We start from the raw sequence: 19,929 nt of genomic DNA on the forward strand, positions 1-19,929 counted from the left end.
CACAGAAGCAAAAGGAGCTTGGAAAGTATCTCAGAAGGGACACTCCCTAATTTTCTGGAAAGTAAAAGTGCTTTCAGACTTGCAACATTTTATCACTTTAATCTGACAATAAAGATAGGGTTGATACTCATGGTTTGTATTTCCTGTCTGGACTACTTCAAAGGGGTGACAAGTATGGATAACCTAGAAAAGTGATGGCGAACCCTTTTCACCTTGGGTGCCAAAAGCATGTGCACACAGCTTTCTTGGAGCCTGGGCAGTGGTGAGTGTCAAAAATTGTTCAAACCTACTCTGTGGGTGTGGCCTCCTTTGTGGGAGTGGCTTGCTACCCATGTGACCGGATGGGAGTGGCTTGCCACCCATGTGACCGGATATGAAGATGCCCACGACATTTGTCAGAACCACCTTAAATTACCTCACACACAGCACTGGCATGCATAAGAATATGATGTAAACTTGTTTTTTAAAAGGCATCTTTGGTTTGTGTTAAAAAAACTTCAACACACGCAATGTTCTGATTGCACCACAAACGCAGTAGTCATCCTTACCTTTCACAGAGGCACTGAGTTTTATAAATATGAGCATGATAGTGTAGAATAATCATATCCAAGGACCAGTAGTGGGTTTCAAAAATTTTTGGAACCTCTTCTGTAGGTGTGGCCTGCTTCCTGGGTCCACTGGTGGAACCGCTTCTAACCGGTTTGGTAGGTTTGACGAACCGGTTCTATCGGATAGGTGTGAACTGGTAGGAACCCACCTCTGAGCCTGGAGAGGGCTAAAACACCCGCCCGCCCCCCCCTCTCTGGAGGCTGGAAACGGCCCATTTTCCGACTTACAATGGGCTTGGTAGGTCTGTTTTTCACCCCCCCCCCCGGCTCCAGAGGCTTTTTAGAAGCCTGGGGAGGGCAAAAAATGCCCTGACACGCAAACCGGAAGTTCGGGAATGGACACATGCCATAGGTTTACCATCACGGACCTAGAACTATAGGGCTGGGGTTAGGAAAATGAAAGCTTAGAAAGCTGAAAGTAGCAAGAGATACAATGATCAACAGATTTTTTTAGTTATGTTCAAAACATAAAGAACGAGCATGCGAACTACTCAGTAGAGAAGGCTAAATGCTAATAGGTAATAAAGAAAAGCCAGATCTATCCAACTCTTATATTCAGTCTAAAAAAACCCAAACCCTTTCACTAGGAAAGCAGAATGAAGGGATAGAATTTAAGTTTGAAGTTAATAAACTTCTGGTCAGGGAATACCTCCTTACTTTGAGTTTAAATTTCTAGGATCTGATAAACTATACTTGGAAACCAGCTGAAGGACAGTTTCTGGGAAAACACATATATTATCCTTCGGAAATCCTCCAGTGAAGTACCAAATGACCAGCAAATGTTACTTCTGACCTTCCAAAAAGGAAAAATCCATGCTTGATGTTGATCCTGAGAAGATTCAGAGCACATTATAGATTAGTCTATAAACAACATGAAACAAATTCTATAATTATCCAGCCATGTACAAATCCTGCTAGGATTTGATGCTGGGAACACAATATGCCTTTATTTCAACAAACATTTGACAAACTAAGTGTAAATTGAATGGCCTGATGGCCAAATAGATATAAAGGTTGATGGGCATATTTTGCTTTAGTGCTCCATCTCTGATTTGGAGTCTTTCTCTAATGCACCACTTGAGGCTCAGCTGGCTTGCTGAACAGCATACCAAAAGAATACATTTATTGTTTTATTATTTTAAAGGGTTTTAAGCCAGCAAGATTTCTTAAATTCTCAGTCTGAAAGAAATGACACAAAAGGAATAGAGAGAAAATCTCAATTCTGATAAAATTAAATATTTCACATGTAACATATATGCAAATCAGAAGCAGTTCAGGGCTGATAGAATAGTTTTCTGAGCAGTTTAACATTGCTATGCAATGTTAACTAACACTTGGGAAATATGTGATCTCATGAGGTTTTTGTGATATCACTCAACCCAATATTATTACATCACCAAGGCTAACCTCTTGAAATTGAGGTTAGGCTCTTGCTAAATCTAAGGTTAGCAAAAGCTAACTCCAAATAGTCAGGCTATGAACAGTTAATTGTTTAATATATCAGAAATGAATGAGGTGTGCAAGTGATTAAATATAAATGTTTGTTGGCCCATAAGACTCATGACCCTACAGTTCAAATCCTAGTGGCTACAGCATTTAAGTCATTGAGGCCAATTCCATACTCAGTACAAGAATCCAGATTAAAGCTTCCTGCCACATATGGTAGTTGTGAAGCCTCGACTTGTATACACCCAATGGAGTCTCCCATTTCTCTGGATATTTGGTGGCACTTCCAATTTGGTGCTTGCTTCCCTTCTGTTTAAGAAAAAAGCAGAAGGCATCTAGTCCATATTCAGAGCAGCATCTCTATCTTTTGTAAGAAGCAGGGTGGTAGGGATTCTGTTTAAAAAAAATTATCTACCAGGAAACACATTTTAGGGACCTCTTGGATTAGTAAAATAGGAGAGCTAGATAGGGACAACAACTCAAGAGCTGACATAAAGCTGCCAATTATTCCACTACCTGAGCTAACACTGATGAAATAGCAAGATAAAATCTTTCCTTCTTTTACTAAATATAACGCTTCTCTCTCCCATACATCTAAAAAAATGATTAATAATGCAATGACACCACAACTAAAACATGATTTTTAAAAAAATATCCAGAAGTTTATCCCCCCGTTTTGAAAAATCAGGAAAACTAAAAATAAGATCCGCTTTGGAAAAATGTTTACGTATGCACGTTGACAAGCTTAATTCACATTTTTCAAACGGCTGCCTTTAGGTAAAAGCAGCTGGATAAGATGGTGGTTCAGTGTCCAGGTCGAGCCTAGTGACACTTTCTGAATAATTCTTTGAGGTGTGTTTATCATTTACTGATTGGGAAAGTTTACTAAAGAAGTTACTAACAAAAATCGTCGCGTATTTTCCAACCATCATCGGGAAGACAGCGAATCGATGTCAACCCGAAGCACAACATCACCGCAAGCCAACCCTTTCCTTCCCCACAGCCGGCTAGAACCCGCGAAGGAATTAACAGTACCAAACGCTGGGTCGCTCACCTGAATCCCGGCCTTCCTCTGCGCACGCGCGACATCCCATCGCCCAACCCTTCTATATTAACAGTTACTCCTTTAAACCCCGTTCCATTCGCGCGCCCCTTCTTCGGTATTGTGACGCAAATGATTCCACCCTTTTTTTTTTTAATTCACGCCTCCTCGAGCGCCGGCACCGCCCCCCTTTTCTTCCTCCCACCCTCCCACCCCGCCTTCGCTCGTCCCCTCGCTCGCGCTGTTGGCCGTTTCCTGCTTGGAGACGCGTAGAGCGTTGTGAGCTTCCGTCCCAGTCCCTCCCTCCCGTCCCCCCCGCCCCGTCCCCCCCCCCACCCTCAGTCCCTTTCTTTCTCGCGTGTCAGGCGGCGGCGCGAGCGCGGCTCCCTCGGCGCTGAGGGAGAGCAGAGGGCTCCGAGAAGGGGAGTGAGCCGCGGTGGGGAGGCCCCGGCGCCGGGCCCCGTTTTGGAAGCCTCAGGGGCGGGGGCGGGCTTCGGAGTCGGCGACGACGGTTGTGGCAGTTAAGGCGACGACTTCGGTCTTCTTTCCCCTGACTTGAATTTCGTTCGGCTCGCCAACATGAGTATCGAGATCCCGCCGGGTTTGTCGGAGCTGCTGCAGGGCTATACCGTGGAGGTGTTGCGGCGCCGGCCGCCGGATCTCCTGGACTTCGCCGCCGAATACTTCGGTCGCCTGAAGGATTCCCGCGACCAGCAGCTGCGCGAGGAGGCGGCCGCCAGGGGCAAAGGAGTCAACTTCGACGGGGAGCCTATGCAGACCGAGTCAAACGGCGAAGAGTCGAGGAGGGAACCGGAGGCCGAGGAGGACTCCGACTCCGACTTCGAACGTGAGTTGCAGCCGGTTGGGGGGGGGTGTGTTTCTTGCCACCCGCTGCTCAACCTTTTCCCCCCCTTTTTCCTGGCGGATTCGAAGATCCTCACGTGCGGAGGACTTTCTCTTTTTTTGTTTTTGCACGCGGGCTTCTCTCTCTCTCTCCCTCTCCCTCCCTCCCCCCTCTCCACCAGCCCCGGCGGCTCTAGGTGTTAGAATAGGGGAGCCCCCGGGCGGGTTATCTATCAGCCGCCGGTTTTACGGTACTTCCAACATGTCGTGCGAACGGTGGAGAGCGGAGAAGAGGAGAGAGCAAGAGCTCTCCGCTATGCGAAATCCTGCCCTGCCGCCCTCAAAGCAACGGTGTGGGGGAGGCAGGGTATAAATTTACCAGTTTTTTTTTTTAAATCATTTATTTTGACAAACATGTAAAAGATAACAGGTATAAATATAAACGTTAGTATGAACACAGTAAATGGTACGAATAAATGGAGACAGTAGGACAGGGACGTTAGGCACGCTGGTGCGCTTATGCACGCCCCTTAAAAAAGAATAGATATTTACTGCTCTCACACAACACATTAAGGCTGCAATTTAACTGTAGAGTTAATATAGCAATGACCAGAGCATTGTTTGCGGTATTGGCGGGTGGTGGTGGGTGGGAGGTTGTCCTTTGAATGCGGAAAAGTAGGTGTGACCTTGTGTAGAAAAATAAGACCCTTTTTAGTGTGTTATTGCTTCTTTTCCTCATCTCGGTTCGTTTTGACCTGGAGGGGAAAAGAAAACGGTAGCTGGATCATTTCAAATTTTACTTACACTCCTGCCTCGCTTCATTCAATATGTTTGAGCGACTATTGCTCCAGGCAATGGAGGTGACTTTTGAATGAAAATCTTTCCTTCTCCATTATTTTTTTAAAAAGACAGTCAGCTGGAAAAAAACCTGCTTCTAAGGTATTCCTAGTTTCTTGATTAAAGAGAAAGAGAGGAGAGGCCTTAACGATGTGATTTTAAGAGTAGGGAAGCCTTTTCAGTGTCCAGGGTTTTTTGGGCGGAGGTGTGTGTGATCAGTTGTATGGAGAAGAGAATAAAGCATGTAAGGTTGGAACACAACAACTTATGAACAATACTTTGTTTTAAAATAGTATATAGGAAGGAGGGAGGGAGAGAAAGATTGGAAAATATCTTATCTTGAATGATATCCACCCCTTCTTAGTAAAGGAATTTCTGAAGATTCTTCCAAGAATCTGGCCATATTCTACCATGTTTTTTTTTGAACACAGCAGCTTTTTTACATCTTATCCATTTTTTAAGTCCTACATTCAAAATAATATTTAGAGAATGTTTTCCTGTATTGTCTCATTATTTTATTTACAACATATTTAATACTTAATGGTAAGCAATGAAAACTATTTTTAAAACTCATTTCTAAATAGCTATTTGCATATATTCTTGGTTCAAAATTGGATTAGTTCATGTTCAAAATTGTCTAAAGGAGCTTGCCAAAGTGTGGATTAATTATCTCATAATTGGACCATGGTGTAAGTAGCTAATCCACAAAGGAAGCCTTTAAAAATATTCTGAATACAGGGACCAGAAATTTGAGGAGAATGTATCATAATGTATCAGGATTCCATTTTTCAGTTCACCACCCATTGGGGAACATTTGGGGAATCTTAGAATTAAGTGATATCAATGTTGTTAGACACAACTTTCTATTTTTGTAAGTGTCAAAAGTGAAGGTGCTGTTTGAAAACCTTAGTGATAGAACAGTTAGTGTCCTAACTTTTGACGGTTAATTGAGAGGTTCTGTTGATACTTACAGCTTTCTGATCTCTTTTCCCTGGTTGGTAAGTTATGTGCTGTGTACTGTATATAAATGAATTAACATGTTTCTAAGTTTAGCATATGTTAACAATCAGGGAAGAGGACGTTTCCAGAGAAATCTTTGTAACTAAAATGGTTATGATGCTAATGAGATACTTTTCCTAAGATGGGAAGCAGGGAAGAACCAGTTAAAAAGCTGTTTTTGTATGGTGTGTATGAGGCTGTTGCCAGGGAGAGCAAAAGTGAACAGAAATGGAATGTTGTGCATTATGGGGAAATTCTTCACTTTCTAAGTGGTAAAATATTGGTAGGGCTGTTTGTAGAAAAAATTCATTTCTGAAGACCTAAAATTAATGTGACATGTAATACACAATACGCAAAATTTAAAAAATGCAAATTAATTAGTGTCAAGTCTTAACTAGGCATGGCAAATATTAAACAAAATGAATATTAAATTAAGCCTTGCTGTTAAATTTGGAAAAACCATGATACCCTTTTTCAAATGTGGATCAATTTAGTGGGTCTGGAATGTGCTTTTACCTCCAAACCAGACTTATAATAAAATTAATGAATTAATATTCTGAAGTCAGAACACTATGAAAAAGTGTGACTAATTGAAGTATTTAAGATGTATAGAAAAAGATCAGTTATTAACAATAATAACTTAGAACCTTAGTATTTAAGTAAAATGTCATTAAGATGATGGAGGATATAAATCAAAATGTTTTCCTAGATACTTTGTAAAGTATTTATGTATGGTAAAATAAAATTTGAGCCTTTAAAGAGTTATATCCATTAAATTAAACATTGTTAGAAAAGCACATGCATTTATAGAGCATGCCTCAGTTTTAATTTTCTAAGGAAAGACCAATTTGGGAAAGAAAGCAAAAATACAGTTTCCTAGTAACTGTTAAAATAACAAAATAGAGTGGTTGGAGTAAAATGATAAATTTGATAGTGTAAATAGCAGCAGTTGGTGTACGGTAATTAAAAAATTCTGTCTGTTAACTATGTTAAGGCAGTGATTCAGAACATACTTGTTGGGAAGGAAGATTCATTGAAATAGAACAATTTTGAGAAAAAACTGTTGGAATGTTGAAACATTTAATGGTGATTATGCAGAATTTCCTTTAGTTTTAAGGCATTTTAACATAATTCAATGTTCTATTTTAATTTGACATCGCTTTTTGTGAAAACTCATTAAAATAGCCAGAAAACCCATGTTGTTGGTATATTAAATGTCACAGTACAATAGTAAAATTAATAAAATATACTGTACCTTACTATGTTTGCTATATTGTTATAAAGGTAAGTTATCTAATGAATTGAGCATAAGCCTTAGTGATTACACAGATTTTTGAAAAGAGGATTAAAATATGGGGAAAGAGTGGTAACTGACCAGTCTGGATTATAACTCCTTTATGATAAGAAGCTGAGTCAAGTGGGATGCAGATATTGATGAAGTATAGTAATCTAACGATTTTTATGCTGGAAATTGGAGATAAGCAACATTTAGAGGGGCACAAAGGTGCATTAGGGGAAAAAGATGCAACTTCTAAGAAGAATTATTTGGAAAGCATAATTTATTTTTGTAGTACTACAGTTCTTGTGTTCAAAGGATAAGATAGTTCTAGTACTGGCAAAATAATATATAATCTTGTTTATCTTTGGCACATGATAAATTCTGAGCAGTGTTTAGTCTGCTTTTATTTTCTTGGGAATTTGATGTATTTTGTCAAGCATGATAGGAGATAGTCCAAAAGCCAGAGGGCATTGCTTTTTTAAAAAAGGGTTCTTGGAAATCTTTCTAAAATCTCTTGGTAGGTGGTGTCCTTCAGATTTTTTAAAGCAACTCTTATATTGAGGACAAAACAGGTTTGTCTCTATGAGATTTCACAATTGAAAAAATATGCCACATTCTACTGTTTTGGGAAGTATAGAGTATGTATAATTGAATTATGAAATACAACATTGTCTCTCCATGGTTCTATGGTATAAGAGCAATAAACCTACTTTAAAAATATATTTTAATTAAAAGCAATAATATAGATATGGTGGTGTTCTCTGTGTGATTTTCTTTTTCACCTGTGTTCCTTTGGTTACAATATGTGCCCCTCTTTATCCTTCAAGTGATAGCATTCTAAGCAGATGTGTTTTAATTTTTTTTCACTGTAGTCATAAATCATTTCTAAAATGGCAATTATATTCCTTCTCCCCAAATCCCAGAAGTAGGATGAAACGTTACTGACTTTGCTGGAGCTCTCTATTATTATGTTATGATTCTATCCTTGTTATTTATTGTATGTTAAAAGTAAATGTTCATGTCATGTAGTTTGTAACTATTGAACATTGTAATTGAACTCTCAGCTGTATATTTGTAGCTGATTAGTTTATTTCGACATACTAAATGTTTGTTTGGGTACTCATTTTATTACAAAGTTGATGCTTTGAGTATTTTTGCTCCCTAGTTTATCCATCTATTCCTATGCTAAATGTGTTAAAATGTTAAAGTGCTTTGGAAATTTGAATGATGGATAAATTCTTATATCAATAGTAAGGTAATATATTTGATATTTGTTTCCTAAAGTACATTAGAAAAGATAACCAGTTGATAGTTGGGTGAAATTGAGCTACATTTGGTATATTTAATACTTGTAAACTTCCAAGATTTCCTGAAAAAGTTTGTCTAAAATTCAAGTGAAGTTGTACACTACAGTACTGAAATGTAGCAGTACATGTGGCCATATAGTAAAGGTTGCAAATGTGTGCATAATACAGTGGCAGGCAGTCAGGCAATCTTCCCGTACTTAAAAAAAGTTTTGTTTACAGTGAAGTGGGTTGCCAGTCACATAAACCAGTTAATGTTGTCAAATTTAGTGTCTCTAGTTTATCAGATACCACTTAGAGAAATGTTCCTTAGATAATGTGCTAAATTACAAGGATATCCAAAGTATCCTCTTATATTGGGTTTAAAATATTTACAATTAAGTTCCTCAGTTCCTGAGTACTGTAATTGTTTCCTTGCTTTTTAATATATTAAGAAATTCAAAGAAACATTAAAATTTTAGAATGCAGTGAAGTTTATACTCAATGAAATAGGATTTGCTTTCCTCTTCTAATGGGAACATTGAATACAATACTGAAGAAAGAAGTTAGAGGGAGGTGATAATAGAAATGCATCCCTACTTTTTCATATCTATATGCAGTTGCTGGATGTGATCATACATTGGTTGTTATGGTCAGGAGGGGAGAGACAAACATACAGAAAACCAATCTTATCACAATTGAGTGGTTGTGACTATAAACACACTATGACTCAAGAGAAATACAGTATTTGTTTCTGGGCAGGGTCACACCCCTTTCAACACAACTGGCTTACAACTTGGGATGGTGGGGTTCTCCTGGACTTCGCCTTCTATTTGAATTGCATACGGAAGCTGTGGCAAGAATTTAACCTTTTTTGCAGGAGGTGGTTTTGGAAATCCAAGAGGCCGTGATTGGACTGCTGTATTGCAGTTCATCCCATATGTAGTTCCTTTAAAGGTTGAACAGGTTCAACATTTACTAATCCAAGTGCTGGTGGGCTGTCCAAGATATGTCTCTATAACACTGCTTGAAGCCACATTGCTAGTCAGTTTCTGGAACTCTGCTTGCCGAGGACCTAACTGAACAAAGTCACCTGTCCCAAAGTGAATCTAGCCATCCTGTAAGCTCTGGGAGATAGGGATTCTATTTACAGGGACACCATAGCAGGAAATAGAAATGTTAGCTATAACATTTCATTTGTTCCTCTTTCTGATGATTTAGCTTAGCTTATCTGCAGAAGTAATGACCTGCACAATAGCAAAAATTCTTTCAGTTGAAATATGTTTTTTAAATACTCAATTCCTTTGTAAATCAGTGTGATAGTTTGAGCAAGATTTTAGCTTAGGGGAATGTGGTTCTATACTCTTGATTATGGATTATAGCTTAGCTGAACATGGGAAATTAGCACAGTGATCTATTTGATAGACAATAGTCTGGTATAGTGTGATAAGTTAGCCTATATAATTGGACTTTTTAATTACAGTCTTTGACCAGCATTAAAAATTGATAGGTATGACTGTCCTATTTGGAAATAATTGGGAAAAGTAAAGTACATATCAGCATATAATATAAGGGACATCAGCCTTCATAGTTAGGGCAAAGTTAAACATTAGTTAAGGGCAAAGGTTCTAAGGATAAGGAGTCTCATGAAATCTAACCACCGACACTTCAGAAGGAAGAACACTAAAATGGGGTGTGGAAAAAGCCCATTTATATTTACCTTGAATAAATATAGATGGGCTTTTTCCATAGTCCATTTTGATCTATCCTGATTGTATAAATATCCGACAATAGAGGGTTTGCAGCAGTTAATATTTGGTGATAAAATTCAGGAACACTGGAGAGATTACTCCAACAATGTCTCTGTTTTGTTCTTTGCCATTGATTTAGCTTCCACAAGTTTTGGCTTTTTTCCAGGCTAAGTAGAATTACGGTAATATTCATCCCATGTTTTTGGGTCTTCTTTGTTTGCATCCATTCTGTTAAAGTTTAAAACATGCTAGCATGTTTTCTTAACTAGACTTTACTTGTGGCAGTAATGTCTTAGACCTAGTCTAGATACATTCATTTTTCATATATTTGTTTTGTCATTTGCTTCTAATTCATGTTCTCATCCTGGAAATGATCAAATTGCTTCAGTGTAGTCCTTCATGATATTCCACATTCATTAATCATTCATTCTTACCACTCTGTTTTATTACAAAATGCACACTTAAGCACTTCATCACTTTTACATTCAACAGTTTTGTTTCTCCTGACATATCCAATTTAATTGACAAATCCAACTTAATAAAGTGGATAGAAGCTGGCTTTTTTATATAGCTGTTTTTGCTTCTTTAAACCAGGAAAGTTTTATTTTGGGCATGTTTGACAGTTTCAGGGTCACATAATGATTTATTGCCAAAAGTTGTTGCCAACTTTCTAGTGAAAATATCTTTTCTTCATGCATCAAAGATCTTTGACTATACTTTATAGAGGCCTCATAAAATAAGCTGTATTTTCTTTCAACAAATGTTTATAACAAATCCTCACAAAGATCTCATACTCTTCATATTTCTGTCAGCTTTTGCACATTTTAAAACTTCTTCATCTCCTTTTCTACTTTGATAAGCATTCTGTCAAGGTATTTAAATTCATGTACTTGCTTGTTTATTTTTCCTGCCAAAAGACAACTAACTACCCTTAGATTAGCAGACCTTGGTTTAGCAGATTCAGTGGATGAAATCTATTTGCCCTTTCTAACATGCATTATACATTATTTCCCTACATTAGTTAAACTGGTGTTTCAACTGTTATCCATTGATTTCATATCCATACTTTTCATTATTTTACTTTTAACATTTGCTACAAAATGTTTTGGTTCTCAGCCAGCACAGTATCATTTGCATACAGAGGAACACATACATTGACGTCCCCATAAATAACACAAATTTATCATCACCACAATTATTCCTTATATGTTTATCCATAAATACGTTAAGCAACAAAGAGAACATTACATATTTTATTTATTTCTTAGGGTTTCAGGACTATTGCAAGTCTTCCCTTGCTATATCTCATTAGAATGGCAGATTCTTCCCAGAGAAGGCAGTCCCAAAGATACCGAGGTCTATTTTATAAAAGGATTTAGAGGTGACATCAGCATCTTGAATTGCACCCAGCACCCGACTGACAATCATGGCAGCTCCTGAAGTAATGATGTTCTATAGGAGAGACAAATTATACCCATTATTTCTCAAGCCATTGCATTCTGGACCAGCAGAAACTTCCAATCATCTTTGAAGGCAGTCCCATAAGAGCAAATTGCAATACTAGTCCTCCACTTATAACCATTCATTTAATGACCGTTTGAAGTTACAATTGCACTGAAAAAAGTGACTTGTGGTCGTTTTTCACATGACGATTGCAGCATCCTTACGGTCATATGATCAAAATTTGAATTTTGAGTCTCTGGGGAAGCTGGCAACAAAGAATGCAAATGGCGATCACCTGATTATGGAGTGTTGCAACTGGTTGTAATGTAAATTGGTTGCAAACTGCTCAGCTTATAGACATGCAATCATGAAGGTGCTGGGACAGTTGGAACTCTGAGGACCAGTCATAAATGCCATTCAGGGCCATTGTAACTTTGGATGGTCACTGAACAAATAGTTATAAGTCAAGGACTACCTATAATATCTGTCTAATAAATAAAGCTTAATATCTATCTAATACCAGCAATATCTGACTACAGATTTCTTTGATTTTTGTTGAGTCATCCAGTTTGCATATAAGTTTAATAAAATATGGATTATACATAAAAATTATCTGCCAAGATATGCTTTTGTTCAATGATCCAAGTACCAACAATGTTGATAGGTGAAAGAAATAAGGGCAGTATATGGAGAAGTTAGAAGGGGAACTTCAGATATTCTTACGTATACTTGAGTATTCATGCTCATATGATGACAAAAACCATTTCTAAATACTGCAGCTATAGAAAATATGTCTTGGAACCAATTTAGACAGGAAACAACTCCAAAGTTAATCCTAAATGAGGTTCATGATCCAATGCAAGATGTTGTTGTGTTACTGATAGGAGACAGCAATGGCAATGCTCTGTCATTATATATGCAAGTGGAAATTGAGAGCAGACTAAAATATAGTCATATTTGAATACAAAAGGGTTCAAAAATTCTGAAAAATGGACTACTGATGAAGAGGCCTGACACTTCGATCTCTTGAAATGCCAGAAAACTATCAGAGAAACAATATAACAGGGAAACAGTTTTTTAAAAAAGAACCTAAAGAGGATTTGAGAAATTATAGTTTGGACATTATCTGTTAACAGCAAAATCATCATTCATATTCAATCATGCTGAAAGAAAATCAGCATGATTCCACAAAGTTAAGTCCTACCTCACTATGCTGCTGGAGGTTTTTTTTTTAAGTCAATTAGCACTTGAATGAAGGTGACCCTGTCAGTGTTGCATGTGGCAGGCACTCCACTGCCTTGGCCTGCGACCATCTGCTTTGGCCTGTAACAACCGTCCTCCTCCGACCGCTTGCTACCCGCCACTGCCCCTAGATAGTTAGGTATAGATAGGTATAGGTACTTGGGCAGCATCCATCTGATGGTGCGCTCGGCCTGTGGGAAGGACTGATAGAGGTTAGAGTTAAGGTTAGGGTTGGGGGTAGGGTTAGGGTTAGGGTCAGGATTAGGGTTAGGGTCAGGGTTAGGGTCAGGGTTAGGGTTAGGATCAGGGTTAGGCTTGGATTAGGGTGAGGGTTAGAGTTAAGGTTAGGATTAGGGTTAGGGTTGGGTTAGGGTCAGGAGCGATAGAGGATGGCAGCCTTAGGGGTGAGGACTTGGCGTCTTAAAGATCTGCTCTCTCCCTTCCTCCTTCTCAATCTGTTCAAGCCACCCCCAGACTTTGGACCCCCAGACTTTGGACCTTTTAGATCCCTAGGAGAGGGGGAAGACAAGGCATTCCCCTGCACGTGGCCCTTTATAGGTGATTGTGTTAATCTTCATATTGATCTGGAGGGTATGAGACTGGAAAGTTGCTGCTTGCTAACATTGGGCGTCTACACCTTGCCCCCCTCCATCTACAATCACCCTGCACAATACCGACTTTTGGACCTTTGGCCTTGGGTGTCTTTCTGGGACCTAGAGGAAGGGAGAGGAGCGGAGCAGCTCTCCCTCCTCCTTTATACCATCGCTTTTATATCACACTAGTGCAGTGCTCCGCGAATTTTAATGAATGTGGTGTGTATGGTGTGCCTGTTTGATGTCTGTACCCACTTTTTAAAATCTCATTATTGTTGTAGTTTTTGTGTTTTAATTGACTTATGTGGGAACTGTCTGGGTGAGTGGCTGTGTATGTATGTTAGGATTGGGATTATAACCTGGTACCTCCTCCACTGAGTGCGATTGCAGAAGTGGTAGGGGGGCCCAGGCCTACCTCCCATCCTAGTATGACTGATTCAAATCGCCTGCCGGAAGGAGCGGAGGCAGTGAGAGGGGAAATAGGGTCTACGGTTGCGGGGGTGGGCCGGAGCATTACGGTCATTATGGGGAGGGGCAGGTACGACGGGAACTTCAGGGCTAGCCATTAACGGGGAAGGAGGGTCCGCTACGTCACAGCGATCCCCCCTTCCGGCCCTGTTAGTTCCACTCCAGGGCCAGATGGCGAGAATTGTCAGGGCCCTGGTCTCAGGCTGTTGTTGCTAAATGCCAGGTCTGTGGTTCATAAAGCTCCCCTCGTCCGGGACCTAATAGTAGACGAGGGGGCAGACCTGGCATGTATTACTGAAACCTGGCTGGGCCCGGAGGGAGGGGTCCCCCTCACTGAAATGTGCCCAGAGGGATTTCAGGTGCTCCACCAGCTGCGACCCCAGAGAAGGGGTGGGGGAGTGGCCGTCATCGTCCGAAGGTCATTAGTTCCTCATAGGATCCCTGCTCCAGAGCTTGTCGCGTGTGAGTCCTTGTTGTTGAAGTTGGACCTTGGGGGTCAAGTGGGCTTGCTGTTAACGTACCTACCTCCCAACAGTGTTGCAACAGCCCTTCCCTTGCTCCTCGAGTCAGTAGCTGAGCTGGCGGTAGAGTTCCCCAGGCTTATAGTACTGGGGGACTTCAACCTGCCTATGCTTGGTGAACGCTCTGATGGGGCGCAGGAGTTCATGGCTTCCATGACAGCCATGGACTTGACCCAAGTAATCCGGGGTTCAACTCATTCAGCGGGTCACACACTTGACCTCGTATTCCTCTCGGAGGCATGATCTAGAATTGAGGGGTATTAAGATCCTGCCCTTGTCATGGTCTGATCACTTCCTACTGAGGCTTCACTTTCAGAAACCAATCCCCCACTGTAGGGAGGAGGAACCGATTAGGTGGTTCTGCCCCAGACACCTGATGGACCCTATGGGATTTCAGACGGCGCTTGGAGTGATACCTGACACTCTCGTCCACAGTCCGGTCGAGTCCTTAGTCGCTGCCTGGAATGCAGCAGCGACGGGGGCCCTAAACCGGATTGCGCCTTTGCGGCCTCTCCGAGGTAGCAGATCCAGGAGAGCTCCTTGGTTTACCGAGGAACTCCGGGAGATGAAGCGCCAAAAGAGATGTCTAGAGCACCGCTGGAGGGCCAGTAAGTCTGAGTCAGACCGATCACTGATGAGAGCCTATATCAGAGCCTATCTTGTGGCAATACGGGTGGCGAAATGTTCGCATTTTGGTGCTCTTATTGCATCTGCTGAATCGCGCCCAGCTGCCCTGTTTAGGATAACCCACTCCCTCCTGAAAGGGAGGGACACGGATGAACCTTTGCAAGGTAGAGCTGAGGAATTTGTTCAGTATTTAACGGATAAAGTCGCTCGGATTCGGACAGACCTGGACTCCAATTGCACGGTACCAGCCGAGGTACCGGGGGAAGGTCTTGAGCGGAGTTTATGGATTGAGTTTCAACTTGTCACACCTGAGGAAGTGGACAAGGCCATGGGAGCGGTGAGCGCCTCCACCTGTATACTGGACCCGTGCCTTCCTGGCTGGTTTCGACCAGCAGGGAGGTAACATGCGGCTGGATCCAGACGATAATTAACACCTCTCTCCAGGAGGGATCCTTCCCGCTCCTCTTAAAGGATGCAGTGGTGAGACCCCTCCTGAAAAAACCGTCTCTGGACCCAGCCATTTTGAGCAACTATCGTCTGGTCTCCAACCTCCCCTTTGTAGGGAAGGTTGTTGAGAAAGTGGTGGCCTCTCAACTCCGACGGTCCTTGGATGAAACCGATTATCTGGATCCCTTTCAGTCCGGTTTCAGGCCTGGCTACAGCACGGAAACTGCTTTGGTCACGCTGATGGATGATCTCTGGCGAGCCAGGGATAGGGGTCAGTCCTCTATCTTAGTGCTCCTTGACCTCTCAGCAGCCTTCGATATCATCGACCATGGTATCCTTCTGCGACGGTTACGAGAGGTGGGAGTGGGAGGCACCGTTCTTCAGTGGTTCTCCTACCTCTCAGACAGGTCGCAGTCGGTGTTGGTCGGAGGACAGAGGTCGACCCCGAGGCCCCTCAATTATGGGGTGCCGCAGGGCTCGGTCCTGTCCCCCCTCCTATTTAACATCTACATGAAGCCGCTGGGTGAGATCATACGGCGGCACGGGATTAAATACCACCAATACGCGGACGATACCCAGTTGTATCTGTCCACCCCGTGCTACCTCAGTGAAGCAGTAGAAGTGATGGGCCAGTGCCTGGAGGCTGTCAGGGTCTGGATGGGAACAAACAAGCTTGCACTCAATCCCGACAAGACCGAATGGCTATTGATGTTCCCTCCCAAAGATTGGCTAATTATTCCATCTCTCAGTTTGGGGGGTGAAATTATACGCCACTCAAAGAGAGTTCGCAATTTGGGAGTCCTCCTGGATCCACAGCTGACTTTAGATCACCAGTTATCGGCTGTGACTAGGGGGGTCTTTGCCCAGGTTCGCCTGGTGCACCAATTGCAACCCTATCTGGACCGGGAGGCACTTCAGATAGTCACTCACGCCCTCGTGACCTCAAGACTGGACTACTATAATGCATTTTACATGGGGCTGTCCTTGAAAAGTGTTCAAAGACTTCAGCTAGTCCAGAATGCAGCCACGTGAGCGGTTGTGGATGCACCGAGGTACACCCACATTACACCTATCCTCCGCGAGCTGCACTGGCTGTCCATTGGTCTCCGAACTTGCTTCAAGGTGCCAGTTGTTACTTATAAAGCCCTACATGGCATCGGACCTGGGTACCTGAGAGACTGCCTCCTGCCAATTACCTCCCAAAGACCAATTCGATTGCACAGACTTGGCCTTCTCCGGGTTCCATCTGCCACCCAATGCTGGCTGGCGACCCCCCAGGGGAGAACCTTCTCTGTTGCTGCTCCGGCCCTCTGGAACGAGCTCCCCGTGGAGATCCGGACCCTTACCACCCTCCTGGCCTTCTGTAAAGCTACTAAGTCCTGGCTGTTCTGGCAGGCTGGGGGCTGTTAAAGCACCCAGCCCCGTCTTAATTGTGACTGTTGAGGATTTTAAAATTGTTTGTATTGTCTTATTTATTCCCTCCCCTGTTTATTGTGAGCTGCCCGGAGTCCTTCGGGAGTGGGCGGCATACAAAACCAATAAACCTAACCTAACCTAAACCATGTTTGAATTTATACCAATGTCCTCATTAAACACTCTTGAGTAAACTATATTATCATAGTATAAGAAGTCCTGAAGAAGTGATAAAAACTAAAGGTTTTTAAAATACTAGAGTTAACAGTGAAACAATGGCAGGAAATGATATGTCTTGCTTTTCTGTTCAGAAGCACTGCAGAGGCACTTAGGTAGCTACTACAGCATGAGAAACAGTATCCTGGGCTGTTGTTCCTTTTAGTTCCTTAAGTTGCTGTATTCTTTTGTGGATTTCAAAGACTGCAAGAGTTGAGTAGCGGAGTTCTTGTGGAAAACATTAGGGTTGTTTTGTCTGAGCATGCAGAAGAACCAGTTTCCTAATCTACAGGATAAGAATACATAGCTGACCATGCCACTGCACTTGTGGGTCTTCAAGACCTTATCATAATGACAGGAACAGATTTGCCCACCTCTACCAAAGTGAGCAATAAAACCCACAAGGATCTAAAACCTTTCCTGTCTTATATAAAAAATGACAATGGCGATGAAAACAGACAAGTATTCTCTGCTTGCTATTACTGTTTGTCTTCAACACTGGAAATGTAATGATTCTAGGCAGAAAAAAATGTCTTTCGTAAAATGCTAGAGTTAATTTTGGGGGAATGAAAAATTTCACTGCATGAATGTTTTGCCTCAAGTTATTTTGAAAGAGACGTTATTTAGCTGATTTTTAAATTTTGTTCAGTTCTTCAGGGAAAAATAAAATAAAGGATGCCAGAAGAAGGAATTACAATGAGGAACTGTGCACTTTCCCCCTAGATTTTCATGTTTGCCTATGAATGAAATTTTACTTATTAGTAGCAGGTTATGGGTGGAAACAAGACATTCATCAGAGGAAGGAAGGTTCTTCAGTCTAATATGTAGGAGAAGAGATGCCATCAGAAATTCTTTTTGCCTTCCAGTAGTGGGAGTTTCTGATTCTGTGCAGAAGGAAGACTAGAATCCAAATGATGGAGAGAAAGACAATGCCCAGTGGTGGATAAAGGCCCACTGGTGCCCTAAGCACTGAAAAATCTTGGTGCCCCCTCCTTTGTACATATGGTACAAATATTCATTGGTTTTTTCTTTCTTTCTCAACTTTGTGGTGCCCCCTTCGGCCTGGTCCCCTAAGCTAGTGCTTAGTCTGCTTAATGGTTAATACACCACTGAGAATGCCCATGTATTTCTTTGAAGGATGTTACTTTACATGGAGATTCTGTTAAGCAAAAAGATACAATCAAAGGAATAACATTGCTTTCATGATCCATTTTCCCCCTGATTCACAGGATCTGTTTTTGTTGCTTGTGTTTTATTCCTCTTAAGTTCATTTTTAGCTAAATGAATTTTCTGTTGACATACTGGTTCCACCACAAAAGCGCGTAGGACAAAATCGCGCTCGACAAAAGCGCGCTGTGACGTCATCACAGCGCGACGAAAAAGTTCGAAAAATGTAAAAATAAAGCGAAAACCTTACCCTAAGCCCCCCAAACCTAACCCTAAACCTAACCCTAAACCTAACTCTTAACCTAACCCTAAACCTAACCCTAAACCTAACCGTTAAAGTAACAAAAAACCTAACGCTAACCCTTAACCTAACGCTAACGCTAACGCTCTAAAGCTAACCCTAACCCTTAACCCAACCCTAACCCTAACCCTAACTCTTACCTTTATGTGAATCGGCTTGCTTTAATTTAATTTTTATTAATTTTTATTCGAATTTTTCGATCTTTTTCGTCGCGCTGTGATGACGTCAAAGGCGCGATTTTGTCGATCGCGCTTTTGCCGTCCGCGCTTTTGACGGGTCACGGACATACTTGCTATTTCTGTTGACATATACCAGTAATTGCTATTTGTTAGCCTGGTTGCTGTTGTGATATCAGTTTTGGATCATTTATTATTATTTTGCTAACATACAGCTGCTTATATCAGGGTCTCCAAACTGGGTAACTTTAAGAGTTGGGGACTTCAACTCCCAGAATTCTTCAGCTAGCAATGTTAAAATTGCCAAGGTTGCACACCCTGATTTATTTTTACCTGAGACAAAGGAAAATGATTAGGTTTGATATTGCATGCATATGCATAACATGGATTAGGCTTTAAATGAATAGAAATGGTTTCATACTGATTGATGATCTTGTACAGCTTTAAAATTCATGTCAGAATATTTGATAGCAGCAAGTATTTGATAGCATAGGGAACTGAAAAACATAAATCAGTAAGTCATTGCAGATCTTTAAAAAATCTATCTCACCCTCCACCCTCGCTTAAATGAAGCTAAAAGTGTTTCCTCATTTTATTGGTAATACAAGATACCAGTGATGAAATAGATTAATCCACATATAAAGTTGAACATTCATCTTCATGTCCCAGTTACTTATAGATAGCTAAATCTATTGCCTGCCTGATTGCTGTTCCTTGACCAGAATTAGATTCTGGTAGATGTTTTCAAAAGAGAAATGACTATACCAAAATGGTGATTCCTGGAAAGCAATTTTACAGCAAGGTTGATTATGGCAGATAGCATAAAAGTGAGAAGTTTAATCTAGCACTACAGGTAGTCCTCGAGTTACAACCATAATGGAGTATGCTCATCACAGTTGTAACTAGTTGCACCAGTCATTAAGCAAATTACTGGAATTGTTGAGCAAACCAATTGTTCGCTATGGGCGCAGTTTTACTGAAAATAAAGATTACTAAATAAGTAAAGGACAGTTTTTGGCATAACTGTGTGCAGGGGTGGTAGTGGGTAGAACTGTCTGAAGTTCGAATCTGGGTTATAAGTACCCCACAGGTAGATCATCTAAGCAACTATTTGTAAGTTGAAGGCTATTTATACTTAACTGTTTACTGTGTACTCTAATAGTTAAGTGTGAGCATCTGTTTCATGAAAATTAAATCCTATGAAATGCTGTAAAAGCACAGCAAATT

General features: G+C 41.2%; 1 protein-coding gene across 1 annotated transcript in view; it reads left to right on the plus strand.

Annotated features, from left to right (window-relative positions):
* The first annotated feature begins 3,442 nt into the window (after nt 1-3,442).
* PRKAR2A (protein kinase cAMP-dependent type II regulatory subunit alpha) overlaps nt 3,443-19,929 on the plus strand; it is a 70,780-nt gene continuing 54,293 nt past the window's right edge. Inside the window, exon 1 of the mRNA XM_014063643.2 lies at nt 3,443-3,943. Coding sequence (XP_013919118.2) covers nt 3,676-3,943 — 268 coding nt within the window. The 5' untranslated portion in view covers nt 3,443-3,675. The remainder of the gene's footprint in view (nt 3,944-19,929) is intronic.

Source organism: Thamnophis sirtalis, unplaced genomic scaffold, assembly GCF_051295495.1.
Source record: "Thamnophis sirtalis isolate CommonGarterSnake01/CBP01778 unplaced genomic scaffold, rThaSir2_p1.2 scaffold_3, whole genome shotgun sequence".
Classification (NCBI taxonomy): domain Eukaryota; kingdom Metazoa; phylum Chordata; class Lepidosauria; order Squamata; family Natricidae; genus Thamnophis; species Thamnophis sirtalis.